At 43.0% G+C, this 15,781-nt stretch overlaps 1 protein-coding gene across 1 annotated transcript in view; it reads right to left on the bottom strand.

Annotated features, from left to right (window-relative positions):
- veph1 (ventricular zone expressed PH domain-containing 1) overlaps window positions 1–15,781 on the bottom strand; it is a 143,889-nt gene that overhangs the window by 12,460 nt on the left and 115,648 nt on the right. Inside the window, exon 15 of the mRNA XM_079513815.1 lies at window positions 513–649. Within this exon, the coding sequence (XP_079369941.1) occupies window positions 513–649 (137 nt within the window). The remainder of the gene's footprint in view (window positions 1–512; window positions 650–15,781) is intronic.

The raw sequence follows: 15,781 nt of genomic DNA, 5'->3' as shown, positions 1-15,781 counted from the left end.
GAGATATTATAGCGTATCACTGTTTCAAACAGTATTTCATCATGCTTGAATGGATGTGGAAACGGAAAACATGAATGAGAATTATCTCTAGGGCTTTTTGTTAGAAGGACATGGTAATGTATATGGTATAAAATGTATACAGGTAACGTATTGTAATCTCCTTATTTCACCTTTTTATTTTGTTGTAAATGATACTACTTTGTCATACAAGATTGTTAAGTGAAATTATTTTGAAAGAGGTTAGGTTTGTGGGTTTATCGATATTTAACCAAAAAAACCAAAACAAGTGCTTGTGACTAAATACTAACATTGTATCCATGGGAACACAGGTTTTATTTCTTTTACATTTCCCGAAAAACAACACATATCAAGTTTCCCCCCCGACATGTGGTAGTGTGTTTTCTTTTGTGTTGTGGTGGCTGTATGTATGGTGTGCGCACGTGTGTGCGTGCGAGTGTGTGTGTGTGAGTGTATGTGCCGTGCGTGGGTATGCAGGATAAGAGGACACGTACTGATTTGGCTTTCCTGAAGAGCAGCTGGTTTCCAGCCAGTGTGAAGTAGCGTGTTTTCCAGCGTTTGATGAACTTCCAGCGGACCTGCTTCTCCTTCAGCTTCCCCTCCATCAGAGGCTGGCCCTCCTGGTTCACGACTGCAGCAACAACACAAGTATTTCACATCAGTCCTTTTAATCTGTTACTAAGTATTATTTTATTAAAGCCATTGAGACCTCGGGCAGAGTCTACAATGCCTTCTTAAATCAGTAGTTAAATCAGTAGTGCGGCACAAAGTGACACGCTGTAAGTTTGTATATCGCAAAAATCTAAAATGACACAGATGCTTTCCCACTCTGTGTTCATTTAACCGTTACGGATCCACTCTCAGAGTTAAAGTTGTAACTGTCTGTTGGCGTGCTTTTGGCGATATGCCTGAAAACCTTTCCTATAGCTGTTGTTCACCCCGTCCCCCTCACCCATCACTGTGACATAAGAACAATGGCAAAGGGCACAAGAGGGTAAAGTTCAACTGAGCCCTGTTGTTCCGACTGAATCAACAGAAGGCATCTGTTTCAGAGTCGTGCGTCTGTGTTTGTTATCTGAGTAGGTGGTAGGAGGCACACTAGTTGGCACACACACACACACAACACGCGCGCGTGCATGCGAGCGCGCAAACACACACACACACACACACACACACACACACACACACACACACACACACACACACACACACACACAGTCAGGACCGCTGTGATTAGTAACACTCGCCCACATAGTCTTCCATCTCCTGGGGTTGGATTAGAGTTCTTTTATGAGTTCAGACCCCAGGCCGAAGTCATTGGTCTTCTTCCCTCTGACGGGGTCCAGGATGTGATATGGTGCCTGCCTCCACCACAACATTACACCAAACAAAGTCACTCTTTGTCTCGGCACTGATGAGTAAAGCAGGCTCTGATCTAAGATAGATGAGGGAATGTGTGTGAGTGTGTGTGTGTGTGTGTGTGTGTGTGTGTGTGTGTGTGTGTGTGTGTGTGTGTGTGTGTGTGTGTGTGTGTGTGTGTGTGTTTGTTTGTGTGCATGCGCATGTGGTTTCATTTCAATTTCAATTGAATTAAACCTTATACAATCAATCCACCTTACAAAGTTACACAACAGAACAAAACAAAACACAACACAAAGAAAAAACATGTCTTGTGACAGTGAAGGGACAATGTTAAAATCTTGAATCTTGAGCATGTTAGGCACAATGATGTGTGTGTGTGTGTGTGTGTGTGTGTGTGTGTGTGTGTGTGTGTGTGTGTGTGTGTGTGTGTGTGTGTGTGTGTGTGTGTGTGCGCGCGCGCGTGCGTGTGCGTGTGTGTGTGTGTGTGTGTGTGTGTGTGTTGTGCATGCGTGGGTTCATGCACGCATGAACCCACTGCTCAACAGGAAAATACTTCAGCCCCAGCATCAGTATTGTGGGGAAACTTAGTGCAGAAAATAGCAGATCTACAAGCTCACAATGAGCTTGCTATTTTCAGCGAAGATATTTAATGTCGAGCAAAAACAGACACGTCAATAATGGGTAATTATCATACCCTGAAGAAGGCAGTGTTTTGGCCACTTTCTTGTCTCTTGAAGACATGCTGTACTTTTTAGCATCTGGGTTTTGAGCACACATTCTCACGTATTGGCCCAGGAGATTCCATGATATAAAAACATGACGTGGGCAATGCTGACGCAGGAATATTACCACTGCAGTTTTTAGAGCTCCCCTCGTCAGTGTCCACACTTGTGTCTCAATGGAACTTGTCTGCATTGATTGTATGATGCGTGAGAAGACCAAAGCAGTGATTCAGAACATGCAGGTCAAAATTCACGCAGATCAATGTTGCAACTTGCTTTGGGCAGAGATATTCATGGGTAATCACTGATTTATTAGACGTGTATGTATGCATGGTTGTGATGAACACACACACACACACACACACACACACACACACACACACACACACACACACACACACACACACACACACACACACACACACGTGCTAATTTGTTTTGAGTTTTATTCATGCAGATGCCCTTGTGACTCATAAGTCTGACATGGATGTGATGAACACATCAGAATATAGCCTAGAGTTTATACAGTATAAACTGGGGTGGGACATACAATGTTGCAAGTGCCTTGTAGTCCTTGGGCCGGATGAAATATCTTTTCCACTAAAAGACATGTGTGGTATAATTTTGTTCGTCTGACATCCAGGAGTGATAAAATGTGTGATAGCAGTTACAGAAGGGCAGCTGAATAGGATTTTAGGGGTATAATGTGATTATGCAAAATCATATAATTCATTGTCATCTAAACTCCAAAATTATTCACTTTTATGCACATTTCTGATGTTTGTACCATGAATGGACATGCCAAACATCATAATAGAATAACAGACATGCTGAATTATACTTCTCGTAGCCATACCGGGAAAATCCACAATACCTGCCTCTCTGAAACAGGGTACATCTTAAACTTCTGAATTAAACATCATCATTATGGGTTTATGAGGCCATAAACCATTTAGACATTACTTTGAAGAGTCAGGAACTCTCAAACTCAAGGTTGTATCCCAGCACACAACGCAACTAAGGAAAATATGTAATAAACGAGTAAATGAAGACCGCACGCACACACACACACGCACAGGCACACACGCACGTGCACACGCACGCACGCACGCACGCACGCACGCACGCACGCACGCACGCACGCACGCACGCACGCACGCACGCACGCACGCACGCACGCACGCACGCACGCACGCACGCACGCACGCACGCACGCACGCACGCACGCACACACACACACACACACACACACACACACACACACACACACACACACACGTACACAAAAACGTACACGGTTTGAGGCCTTGGTTTGGGAGAGAACCTCTGCCAGAGTCTGTCACATATTTACAGGAGTGCCTTTGCTGGTCATGGAAATCTGAATGCACTGAAGGTTACTGAAGAAAAACCCAGATTTGCAGGAGATGTTCAAACAACTTGGCCAGACTTTGGATGTTTCAACAGAGCTCATTGACCAAGTGCAGCAGCTCACTTGTAGCTGGTACCTGTCTGGGATCACCTCCAGTGACGTGAACTAGATCCGCTAGCCTACACCAGATCCCATACAGAGTGGATGGACAACTGTTGATGGTGGACAGTTAGCAATTCAGTGGATGCACACAGCCCCTGCACCAGATGTAGTCCTTGAGTTCACGAGAATGCAAGCTTCCTAACTGCAGTTGTCTCAGCAATGGGTTGAGATGTACAGACCTCTGCAAACTCCAGAACTTATACAAACCAAGCACCCGAGGAAGATTCAATGCCTACAGTTGAACAGGATTCTGATGAGGAAGAGGTTGCATAGTTCAATATCATTGACTGTCAATGATGTCTATAGACGTCATTTCAAATCCAACGCACAGACCGCCATTGACATCTATATACTACATCATGTGGTGTTGTCAATGTTTACAATAGAGGGCGCTCTTCCACAACCTGTGAGTTAATCTACGGCTTCAGGATCAGAGGATAACAGGTGAAAACATGATCAAAAGAAGTCCAAGACGGTTTATAGTATTATAGGACATTTTGGATCCAAAATGACCTTGGCATTGACCTTTGACACTGCACTTGAATTGCTTCAGTCACCTCATAAATCAACTCGGCACCCCAGAAAACCTATACTTTGATGGCAGAATAAAAGGGCCGAAAACAAGTAATGAGCATGCCATTTTGACATTGCTATCACATCATTTCATAAACTACAGACATGCAGCAATACAAAAATCACATTGTCCCTTTGTCCCTGGCCTATGGACTATTGGTGAAGGAGCTGTGGAAAATCACAAGACCCACACACACAGCCTCCTCAGGGTAATGGAACCACAGAGAGGTTTGATAGGACCCTGATGGATATTCTGGGTACTCTGGTCCCGCTGGCATGAATATAATATATTCATGCCAGCATCTGCCAGTGTCTACATATTATGTAGACACCATGACACACGCCTTGAACTATACCCGCCATGACTCAACTGGATACACTCCTTACTTTATATATGTACATGGCAGCCATCCTAGGCTCCCCATTGACCTCATCTTAGGGCTGTCAGCGAGTGAGGAGCCATGTGAGTACAGTGAATATGCCCAAACTCTTCATATGTCTCTGTGTCAGACATATGATTATCATAAGGCCAACCACATGTGCATGCAAGCAAAAGAACAGCAGAAAGGGCAGTATGACTGCAAAGCATCATGTGTTCAAGACAGGGGACAGAGATAAAGATCTGGCACGTGGAAGGCAGACAGAAGCTGGGTGATGGGTGGGAACATTGTCATAAAGAAACAGCCTGACAAGTGTGTATTTAGTTCAATCTGAAGATGGAGTGACAGAAAGAGATAGTGGTCCACCATAACCTTCTCACTTACTGTACTTAGTGCATGTTTCTTGCATGTTTCTTCCCATGGAGCCCCAGCACTTTATTCTTGCCTCTTTGCACAGATTGCCCACTAATGCACTTTTTGCTGACGCTGCTACTATTGACCATTTGCAGACCGTGGCCATCTTGCCATCAGAGTTTGGAAGCACTTGTTTTCAGTAAAGCAACATCCAAATTGAAAACAGGTGGTACGCAGGGCAGTTGAGTGATATCTAACGAGCACTTCCAAACTGCAACACTTAGAAAAAGAATCACCTGCAAGGACAGAAAGTAACTCATAATAATGTCTACAGTGGATTTTTATGAAACAAACACTTTGAGGATAGAAAGCAATTGTTAGCACAGATGGCCGCGGTCTGCATATGGTCCATTGAATGTTATGAATTCTCTGTCTCTGTCTCTGCCCTGTTCTTATAGCATTTTGTCTTTTAGAATTAGTGTTTTGAATGTCGTTTGATGTGTGTATTTCTACTATTACCTGGCTGCAAACCATTTTCCCGCAAGGGACAATAAAGCTAACCTTGAACCTTGAACAGCAGGAGTTGACCATACGAGGTGAACCAGACACAGTTAGCTATCATCAGATGGATCAGAGGCACAGCCTGATAAGACGGTTCATCAGGGAGGATCAAAGCGAGCTCGATGTGGGATAAAGCAAGTCCCAAGGAACTACTTCAGGAAAAGGAAAGGGAAAAAATATACTAGTCCACATGCAGGAGAGAATGACCCCTAAAGTCTGTAAGGGACAGGACAAATTCCCTGCTGTGAGACAGACACCATCCCAACAAGTTGTCCTATCAATTAAAAGCGTTGGAACCGCAACTGAAGACGGACAGAGGACGGATTCTGAGGCAGAAACAGCCAAAGCAAAATGGAGTGCTGTTCATAGAGACCGGCCCTCATTTATCAAAGTTGCGCAGACCAAATGATGGGCGTACGCCAAGATCACCGCAATTGCCAGGATTTAAAGTCTATTGTGACTTTGACCTGAAGGTTCGGCGTGCTCAGATCTCAGGTCTGGTCTGAGGACATGTAGGATTTGTCTACACCCGTTTGTTCCATCGTAGACCTACGGAGAAGTCTTACCGGCTGACAGGCATCTACTGTAAACATAATTATATTCACTCATAAAAGCTATAAAACTAATAAATAATAAATGTGAAAACATTTTATAAAAGGCATAAATGGACATGCACGACCACAAGTGACAATGACAAGCAAAGCCTATTTGCAAGGTTATAGGCTAAGTTACTGTAGGTGCTTAATCATTCACCCATTTAAACAAGTCATTCAGATAAGATTGCAGATGCGAGAGTATTTTCGGGAGTCGGGACCAGCGCCGCGTGTAGATCTTTTCATGGAAATGAGGTCATATATACACACAAATGCACACACGCACACTCACACGTTTGCACAGCCGCACATGCACGCACAGGACTCGTCCTAGTGTCAGTAGGGTGCAGATGCAGGTGTGCACAACATGCTAACTCTGTTTGATGCTAACACACTATGGGGACCTTGGCAACACTGCCCGGTGTGGCCCCGCATGGTACGGACGGTGAGTGGTGATTGTTTGAGCCAGAGCAGTGGTTTTCAACCAGTGGTCCGAGGACCACCAGTGGTCCATCAAGGGGTTCCAGGTGGTCCCCAGCTAAATGATGAGTTAGTAACCTTTACCAAATGGACACATAACTCTCAATTTACAGTCTACACAATTAGGACATGTAGAAGAATTGTTATTTTGATCAACGTTTTCCCTGTTATCTCTCTTAATCAATACAGCATATGGAATTGTGGACAAAATCTTATCCAACGACAACAAAATATTCTTTAGTTTTGGGTCTGCGAGGCTAAATCTCATCAGGTCCGTGGCTCAAATGCCGAATAAATAATGGACTTTGATATGAAGCAGGCTGAAAACCACTGAGGTAGAGGGATGAACGTAGTATAACAAGTTAACAGAGATGTCTTCGTGATTGAAACTGCTGTCCTCTTGCCCGTGGCTAGTGTGCAGTTTGCAGTACACCACCACTATTCCAATATCGGGACACCTCATTCTGCATTATCACTACATAAGAAAATCATATGATTACTGAAGGAAACCAAATCAAACAACATCTAACCAATTAAAGTAGAGCTTGGACAGAACAGTCCAGAGTCCAGACCAGAGCTAAACATAGCAGGGCAAAACACAACACCAAAGACCAGAACAGAACGTATAAGTGAAACAACGACAGATGCTGTTTTGAACTGAATAGTGCTGAGAGTCACAGGCTTTCTCAGATAACTTTCTTGGCGTCAATGGCCTTTGATAGAAACCTTTTGGAATATGTGATGATGCATCTTGTGCCAGGGGCCATACACTTAATTTGGAGTCCAAATAATAATTGTATTGCATATTATTATTGAACTTGTATGTCCCACCCCAGTTTATACTGTATAAACTCTAGGCTATACTCTGATGTGTTCATCACATCCATGGCAGACTTATGAGTCACAAGGGCAGAGAGGTTCAGGAATCTGCATGAATAAAACTCAACACAAATTAGCACTAGTGTGTGTGTGTGTGTGTGTGTGTGTGTGTGAGTGCGTGTGCGTGTGTGTGTGTGTGTGTGTGTGTGTGTGTGTGTGTGTGTGTGTGTGTGTGTGTGTGTGTGTGTGTGTGTGTGTGTGTGTGTGTGTGTGTTTCCTCACAAGCATGCATACATACACGTCTAATAAATCAGTGATTACCCATGAATATCTCTGCCCAAAGCACTAACACCAAAGAGTTTTGGTGTTAGTGTTTGGCCTTGGTACCCCTCAAACGATCTTTACAACATCTGCAGACCACACCAGCTTTGTGTGTGTTTCCTTGTTTATGTAGGTGATAAACATTGTTTACACAACTCCGCAAACACTGTGTTTGCTAGCCAAGGATTTATCAAAGCAACATTTCAGGTTTTTGAAACACAAAAACTGACAAGCGTGTATACTGCGTGATAAGCTGCAACCTACTCTCAGTCTCCGCTTGAAACTGTTGGACTGACGGACAGACTGACTGACTGGCCAACTGACCAGAGTAGCTTATATCAGTTGTTCTCAAAGAGGGGTCTGGGGACCCCCAGGGGTTCATTGAGAGGGTTCCAGGGGAGTCCCCAGCAAAATAAATGTTAAAGGACCACTTCACCACTTTTCAACATCTCTTCATATAATTGGTCCTCACTAATGTTCATGATAAAACACCACCATTCTTTCCTACTCAGTCTGTGTCTCATAGGAGGGCTTTGGGCAGTTCGGACACCCGTCCACCAGTGACATCATCATTAGGCAGATTATTTTTAAACAAGATTTGTTTTAAAATATAATTAGATTTTTTATTATCGTGAGAACGATGGCTTCAACTTTTGCATTGCAACTTTTCAGGAAAAGAAAGCCTGCCGTTTCTATTAGCTTGGACCACTTTATCCATCACAAATCATCTCTTGTGGGGGTCTCTGGCACAAAATATTTTCAGATGCGGAATTTGTGGCCAAATACTGTATATCAATATGGGGTCCTGCCATACTACTATCAAAAAGCCATTGGTTCCAATAGCCCTCGGCTCCACAGACCTTATTGTGTGGTTAAAAGTAAAACCATAAAAGAAACGGAATAATGGAGCTATTCAATTGTGCAAATAATCAGAAGTGGGGAAATTGCTACAGAATGCAACAGAATAACATTCAAGATTCAAGAGGGTAATGCTTATATACTAATGCAAGCTAAGTAAAGGGTGTGCTGGATCTGGGAAGATTTGCAGACCTCTGGCTTGCATCAGGGCCAGTGCTGCCGGAATCCACCACGTGAAGACCCACAAGGCTAGGTCAGCGATTCCCAACCTGTGGCCCACTGGTGAGCTGTGCTGTGAGGATATTGCAAGTGGGTCCCCAAATAATTGGCAAAACACTAAGATTTTATGTCGGAAGGACACAGCATATAGCTCCAATCATGCAGGACTTCTAGTGAAAGGCTAATGGCTGGGTTTCCCAAACGCATATGGTGTAAGACTTGTACACGCACATGCTCAGATGCCCTCATAGGCCGCACACAGAAGCCTGTGAACATAGACATTTTGTGCATAGATGTGCCACGCAATGGTAGGCCTCAGGCATTGTCTTTCTTTGATTGAACCTGCATTAGCAGATTACCTGCCAGGAGAGACATCTTTCAGGATGGTGTGATGTGGGTTTATATTGAGTAGCCTATACACCATGGCTAAAGGCCATCCCTGATCACATGTAACTGTTGAGATTAAACACTTGACCTGTGCATGCACAAAGCAGGATATCAACGTGTTTAGTCCAGCCTCTGGTGACCAGGAAGAATGAAATAGATTACAATATATAGACAAATTAAAAGACAAGGAAAAACAACCTTAAGGGAAAACAGAAAGTGGAAAAACTGACCAAGAACATGTGGGCCTGGAGTTGAGAGTGTATCTAGTTTGCCTTAACAAGTTTATGGCACATGGGATAAATGAAAACCATGTTCATTTTGGAGACAGAGGCGCGGTGGCATTCATAGCTTAAAACTGTAGCTCTGGACAAGAATGACAGAATTTCACAACTTCAGTATAAGAGCCAATATGCCAAATTATTACCGGAATCTGTATGGTAACTGTTTCCTCCAAACGTTTTTCTCCCACAGCTCCAAAGAAGTGGGCGCTTTATTATGTTCTTATTTACTCCACTTTGTTTGTTAGACATAAGAGGTGTATCTCATAGCAGAATAATTAGACTTGAACTTTAGCACAGTGTTTCTCAAACGTTTTCATTTAAAGGACCACCCGTTTGATAACCCGTTTGAGGTATTAGCTAGGCCACAGACTCCCATTAGATATCCCATTGTTCTTTCTCTGGGACCCCAACTACTATAGCCTACTATACTATTATTGCGACCATAGGTCGCATTTACTATTACCAGTAGGACGCCTGGGTGCGCACGTGACCTCGCATCACTAGACCTGGGCACGAGACCTGGGCACCATATATGGGGCTTTCCCCATGTATGGGAATTTTGAGTGCTGGGCGAGCGCTGGCGCTTTGGCATGGGGGGAATCAGATATAGGTTGTCTCCATATGGAGCTCTAGGTGAAAGCCTTCGTTATTTCAACTAGAGCTCCATATATGGAGACAACCTACTGTATAGCTCCATGTATGGAGACAACAGTGATAACCGGCGCTGACATCAGACTAGTGTAGAAACCTTATATATGGATATACACGCCTGGCATCGTCATGGTGATATGTATCTAGTTGGATGGCATCGTCATCATGACACGCATTTAGTGAACCATATGAAGAATCCGAAGAGGTTATGTGGGGGATCGCGACTACCTGCTCGGCGAGATCTCAGATCCTCAGAATCTATACAGGACCCAAGCAAGACACAGGATACAGGATACAGCACATAGGACACATGACTCAAGACACCACACTCAAGACAGGGGCTGATGTCACGTGATGTCACGATGACCTGGGGGCTTGCCTGAGGTGAGTGACGGGGAGTGATGGGGAGAGAGTGACAGGGATTGTGGGTTAGGTGTCAAAAACGCAAGGTTTCATAGTTAACTGCGACCTTTGGTCGCAAAAACCTGCATTTCCGCGTGTCACGTCACACCTCCATATATGGTCACGCCGCATGACATCACACCTCCATATATGGTCACGCTTCCAACTCCATATATGGAGCAGACCTGTTCTGACAATCCATATGTTGATCATACCCCACCTGTCCTTCCTCTTTGATGTCTCCCTTTCGACTGATACCTGTCCATTCAAACTCTAGACGGGCCCGCCCCAAAGTTATTAGTGCAGCCGGTTCTCAACAGGCCCGAAACTTAAGGCCCGGCCATACCTGGGCCCTCATCAAACCCTGCCACCCATAGATCTCCATATATGGAGCTGACCTGTTCTGACATTCCATTATGTTGATCTGACCTCATCAAACCCTGTACACTCAAGACACGCTCCATAAATAGCAAGTACAGAATTCATTCCATATGTTGATCTGACCCCCCATGCCAAAGCGCCAGCACTCGCCTAGCAGACTGTCTGCCATCACCCAGGCGGATGCGTGCACCAGTAAGACGTCTTACTGGTTATAATCCTGTAGCCTATTGCACCTTCTAACTAAACTGTGTTGTATATATGGAACATATACCTACTGTGAAACTGTTCATACCACAGGGAAACATGCATATGTTACTATTTCTCTACTCCTTGATTGCTCTTTCTTGCACTCTTTATTCTGTCCCTTTGTTGTCTCCACCAGGCCGAAGGCATGGGGAGAGAGTATGTTTTGCACTCCGTCCGTGTGTGTGTGTGTGTGTCCGTCCGTGTGTGTGTCCGTCCGTCCGTCCTTCCGTCCGTCTGTTACCAGCTAATCTCCGGCACCGTTAACCCGGTCGATGCCAAACTTTGCACACACACTCCCTGGATGCCAACGATGAACCTCTGCCCCGCATTTTCCAGAACGGCCTGTTATAGCGCCACCATGAGGCAGCTTTTCACATTGTTTACCTAAAACTGCACCGATCTGCGTGAAACGTTGCATGCACACTCCCTAGAGGCCAAGGACAAACCTTTGACCTGCATTTTCTGCATCTGCCTTTTATAGCGCCACCAGGAGGCCGACTTTTGTAAAACACATTTTTTGATATTACTCCTCCAGATTCTGTCCAAAAATCTCACAAATCGTTACACAGTATCTCTATGGTCATGTGCTCAAGTCGGATCTGTCCGATATTTCATATTCCATCCTAATTGGCTATAATTGGCTTTCACAGTTTGCAAGATTGCCCCGTTTTGAACAAAAGCCTCAAATCATGAACACAGCATGCAATTTACGTGAAATCTTTCACACATTTTCTTACTAGGCTGAGGAATATATCCCACCCTTTTCACATTGGCCTGTTATAGCGCCACCAACAGGTTGATTTTTGCAAAACACATTTTTGGAACAAAATGCCTCAAATCATCCAATTGCCATCAAAGGCAAACATGTTTATATTACTCCTAAACATTTTGCCAAACATCTCACACAGTCCTATCCTCCTGGTGGAGACCTGTGCCCAGAAGGGCACTTTTTCTAGTTTGCTGTGTTTTTGTAGTTTTGAATGTTATGCCGCTGCGGCGCTGCATTGTCTGTAAGGAAGCCAAACAAAAATAAGTTTGACTCTTATGTACCTGTACACAAGATGTAACAATAAAGTCCAACCTTGAACCTTACTACAAATGGAACCTAATGGTTCCTAATCCCTACGGGTTAATTTGGTTCCATTTGTACACTCTCGGGAATTGTAGACCGTTCTTCCTCTCTCTACATTTTAATCAAATACTCCCTGTGAGTGACAGCAAGCATTTCATAATAAGCACAAGTTTAAAAAAAGAAGAAAACAGCCAACACACATAACTCCCAGTAACTGTTTATGCTTGCCCTTCTGACTTTGCAAAAACACGTTGTAGAGGAAATAACAAATCAAAACAACTAGGTCTTAAATCAAACAGTGAAAACAGACACGTTCACCCCAGCAATCAAAAATGTGAGTGTTCTATAGAGAACTATAAGTTATACACGTCTGGATTTTATTTTGTATTATTCGTGGAGCGTTCAGATCACTCCGATGGGAGGGAAGGTGACACCAAGGCACTCACCCTAACCACTGACATCTACAGTATTACAACACAGCCTTTAAACATGGTCTCAAACCATTTAAACTTCCCGTAACCACTTAAACCTTATATACCTTCTTGACTGGGGTCTCCCAGGGGTCTGTATTTTGTCCCTTCTTTTATCCAGGGGTGTGAGACACGCACGCACGCACACACGCACGCACGCACGCACGCTACAACAGTAGTGACAACAGAAGTAACACAGAAATGTGTGTGGGGAGGAAATAACTGGCTTAACGACTACATTGGGGAGTACAAGGGGGTAAAGAGCAAAAGAAAGCCAGATATTACAGTACACGTGTATTCTTGTACTGCAAGCACAAGCGTATACACACAACATGCACGTTCACCTATAACTGTACACTTCAAAGACATTCCAGTAGTGTAAATCAACAGTTAACCATAAAATAACTTTAAGTCCCAATAACCACTGGCTCCACTTTGCCCTGCAGTGGAAAACATTCCTGGAACTTCCTTCACCTCTCTTATCTAGCAGTCACTTCTCTTCATGAAGTCCAATTTACTTCAGTGCTGTACTTGAGTACATTCTTTTGAGTATCTGTAGTGTACTTTACTTGAGTATTTGTATTTGGATAGGCTACTTTGTGACTTTCACTCCACTACAAATGTAAGACAAATATAGTACTTTTGACTCCACTACATTTCTAGGAAGGGAAAAAAGTATTTAACCACCTACAATATTTCAAATATAATGAAAATAGCAATATTTTAACCAGTAGTATCTATACTTCTATACTGTACTGTAGTGTACTGCTTCTCTCTCTGTCCATATTTGTGTTTCTCTCTTCTCTCTCTCCTGCTATACAAACACATCATTAACCCAGAACTCCTCGTCTGTTTTCACAAATACAGCCGGACTTAAACCGACATTCACCGATGATGCTAAGTCAGCACAATTTCATTAAAAAACCAATATAAACTAAGTGCTTGGCTAATTCTGCCATTCCAATGCAAACAGTACGTGCACGTGTTTAATAGTAGCACTGGCAGGTCCACATTAAATGTGGTTCACAAAATACTGTATTTAAGTTGTGCAAATAGTAAATTACATTGGCTCACCCATATTTTGTTTAAATGAGGTGAAATGAGGTTAAAGGTTATTGTGATTTATCATGATTTAGGACACCCATTGTAGCTGGGAGCGGTCAGAATAGAGCTTGTGGTGAAAAAAAGATTCCAAAAGTGGCTAGTGCGTTGAACGTCCATTCACTTAATACAATAAGTTAATGCAAGTATTCCAGTAAAGTCTAGTTTCAGCCCCAGACAATACTTCGTTCTGTGCCCCCCTGGACATGTGAAAGATATGCAAAAAATGCTTGGAAATGTTCAGAAATCCTTGTTTCCAAAAGTCCTACAGTCCACTGTTATATTTGACTTGTCATCCACAGTGTTGCTGTTGTAGGACTCTGGGTCAGCGCTCGGAGAGTGTCACTGACATAAACAGGTCAAGCATTCAACACAGTCATACATAAGGCTGTCACGATCACAAAATATCAGGTAACGATTATCCATTTAGCTGTTTATTTGGCTTTAAACATTGGAACATATATCAATAACTATTACTTTCCTGTTTGCCTTTAAGGCTTTGTGAAAAAAAGATTATTTCCTTTTTTACTTAAATTGTTTTCAATATGGAAACAATTATGATGATTATGAAAAATAATTGAGAATATGTCAAATAATTGGGATCAGCCGATTATGTAATAATTGTGACAGACCTAGGTGTCATTGACACGAACAGGTCAAGCGTTGAACACAGTCATACAGACACAAACAGGCCAACATGTCTTTGATTGTTTTTGTGTTGAAGGTTTCTCACTTTTATTTTCCTGTGTAATTGGTTTCCTGTCACTGGTTTTCTTCAAGCCACAGAGACAATACCAGACACAAGCTCTTACACAACCAAAGACACAGGCAAATGCACACGCACAGACACACACACACACACAAACACAAACACAAACACAAACACAAACACAAACACAAACACAAACATATGCACCAGACACAAGCTCTTACACAACCAAAGACACAGTCAAATGCACACGCACAGGCACACAAACACAAACACAAACACAAACACAAACACAAACACAAACACAAACACAAACACAAAGATATGCACAAGCCAGATTGAACAAACTAAATCTATGCCTAGATATACAGGTACACTGTTTCTCCACAATGCAAATGCAGACTTGTAATGAATAGAGTAACATCCTCCTTTATTCAAATTATTCAACAGTTGAGGATAATATAATGAGATTCTCTTACTACTACTGACAATAACAAATTTGAAAGCCTCTCTGAGACACTCTGAGGAGCAGCACACACACGCACGCACGCATGCACGCAGGCACGCACGCACGCACGCACGCACGCACGCACGCACGCACGCACGCACACACGCACGCACATGTGCCCTATGGCCTGTATTTTTCTTGTGCCATGTGCCCTGTGTCCCACTGATTTTCCAGCCAGCGTGTAGATAGAAATTGTTTTGTTTCCCGTTTATTAACTGCCCCTGTTGTAAAAACATGTTATTCGATTCAGCTATGAACTACAAGCTACTGTACCCTTAAACTGCATTTCCCATGCATTATGCTTCCTGGTTTGGGCAGGATGTGATTGTGAGTACATCTCTTGGCTGTTTGACACATAGCTCTGTGTAGCTTTCTATCTGATTACAATATGCTATATTAACCGTGTCCATTTTGTGACACGGAGAGAGACTTTTTGTAATGTGGCTGTATGTGGATCTGTCCTGCTCTCCAAATCGAAATGAACTGGCTCAAACATTGAAGCTCCTGACTGGACATTATATTATTTCTTGTGGATTCAATTATTCATCTTTTGGGTATTTAAACATTTCTAAAAGTATTTCCTACTTAAGGTATTATTTAGATACTGATCATTCTCCTAAAAAGTATTCCTGTTAAAGCTAATTCTTAACTTAATAATTTAAAAGGTTTATAACCATTTTTGGTAAATTGCATGTTAGAGGCTCCCTGCCTGGGTTTTTGGTACTTTTTGTACTCTGATTACTTTCAGTGGTATTTTTACATTCAGGGTTTTCCTGCTCAGC

This window comes from Electrona antarctica (genome assembly GCF_951216825.1).
Source record: "Electrona antarctica genome assembly, chromosome: 11".
In the NCBI taxonomy this organism is placed as follows: domain Eukaryota; kingdom Metazoa; phylum Chordata; class Actinopteri; order Myctophiformes; family Myctophidae; genus Electrona; species Electrona antarctica.
Note: the sequence above shows the minus strand (reverse complement) of the source record. Positions and strands in the feature narration are given on the sequence as shown.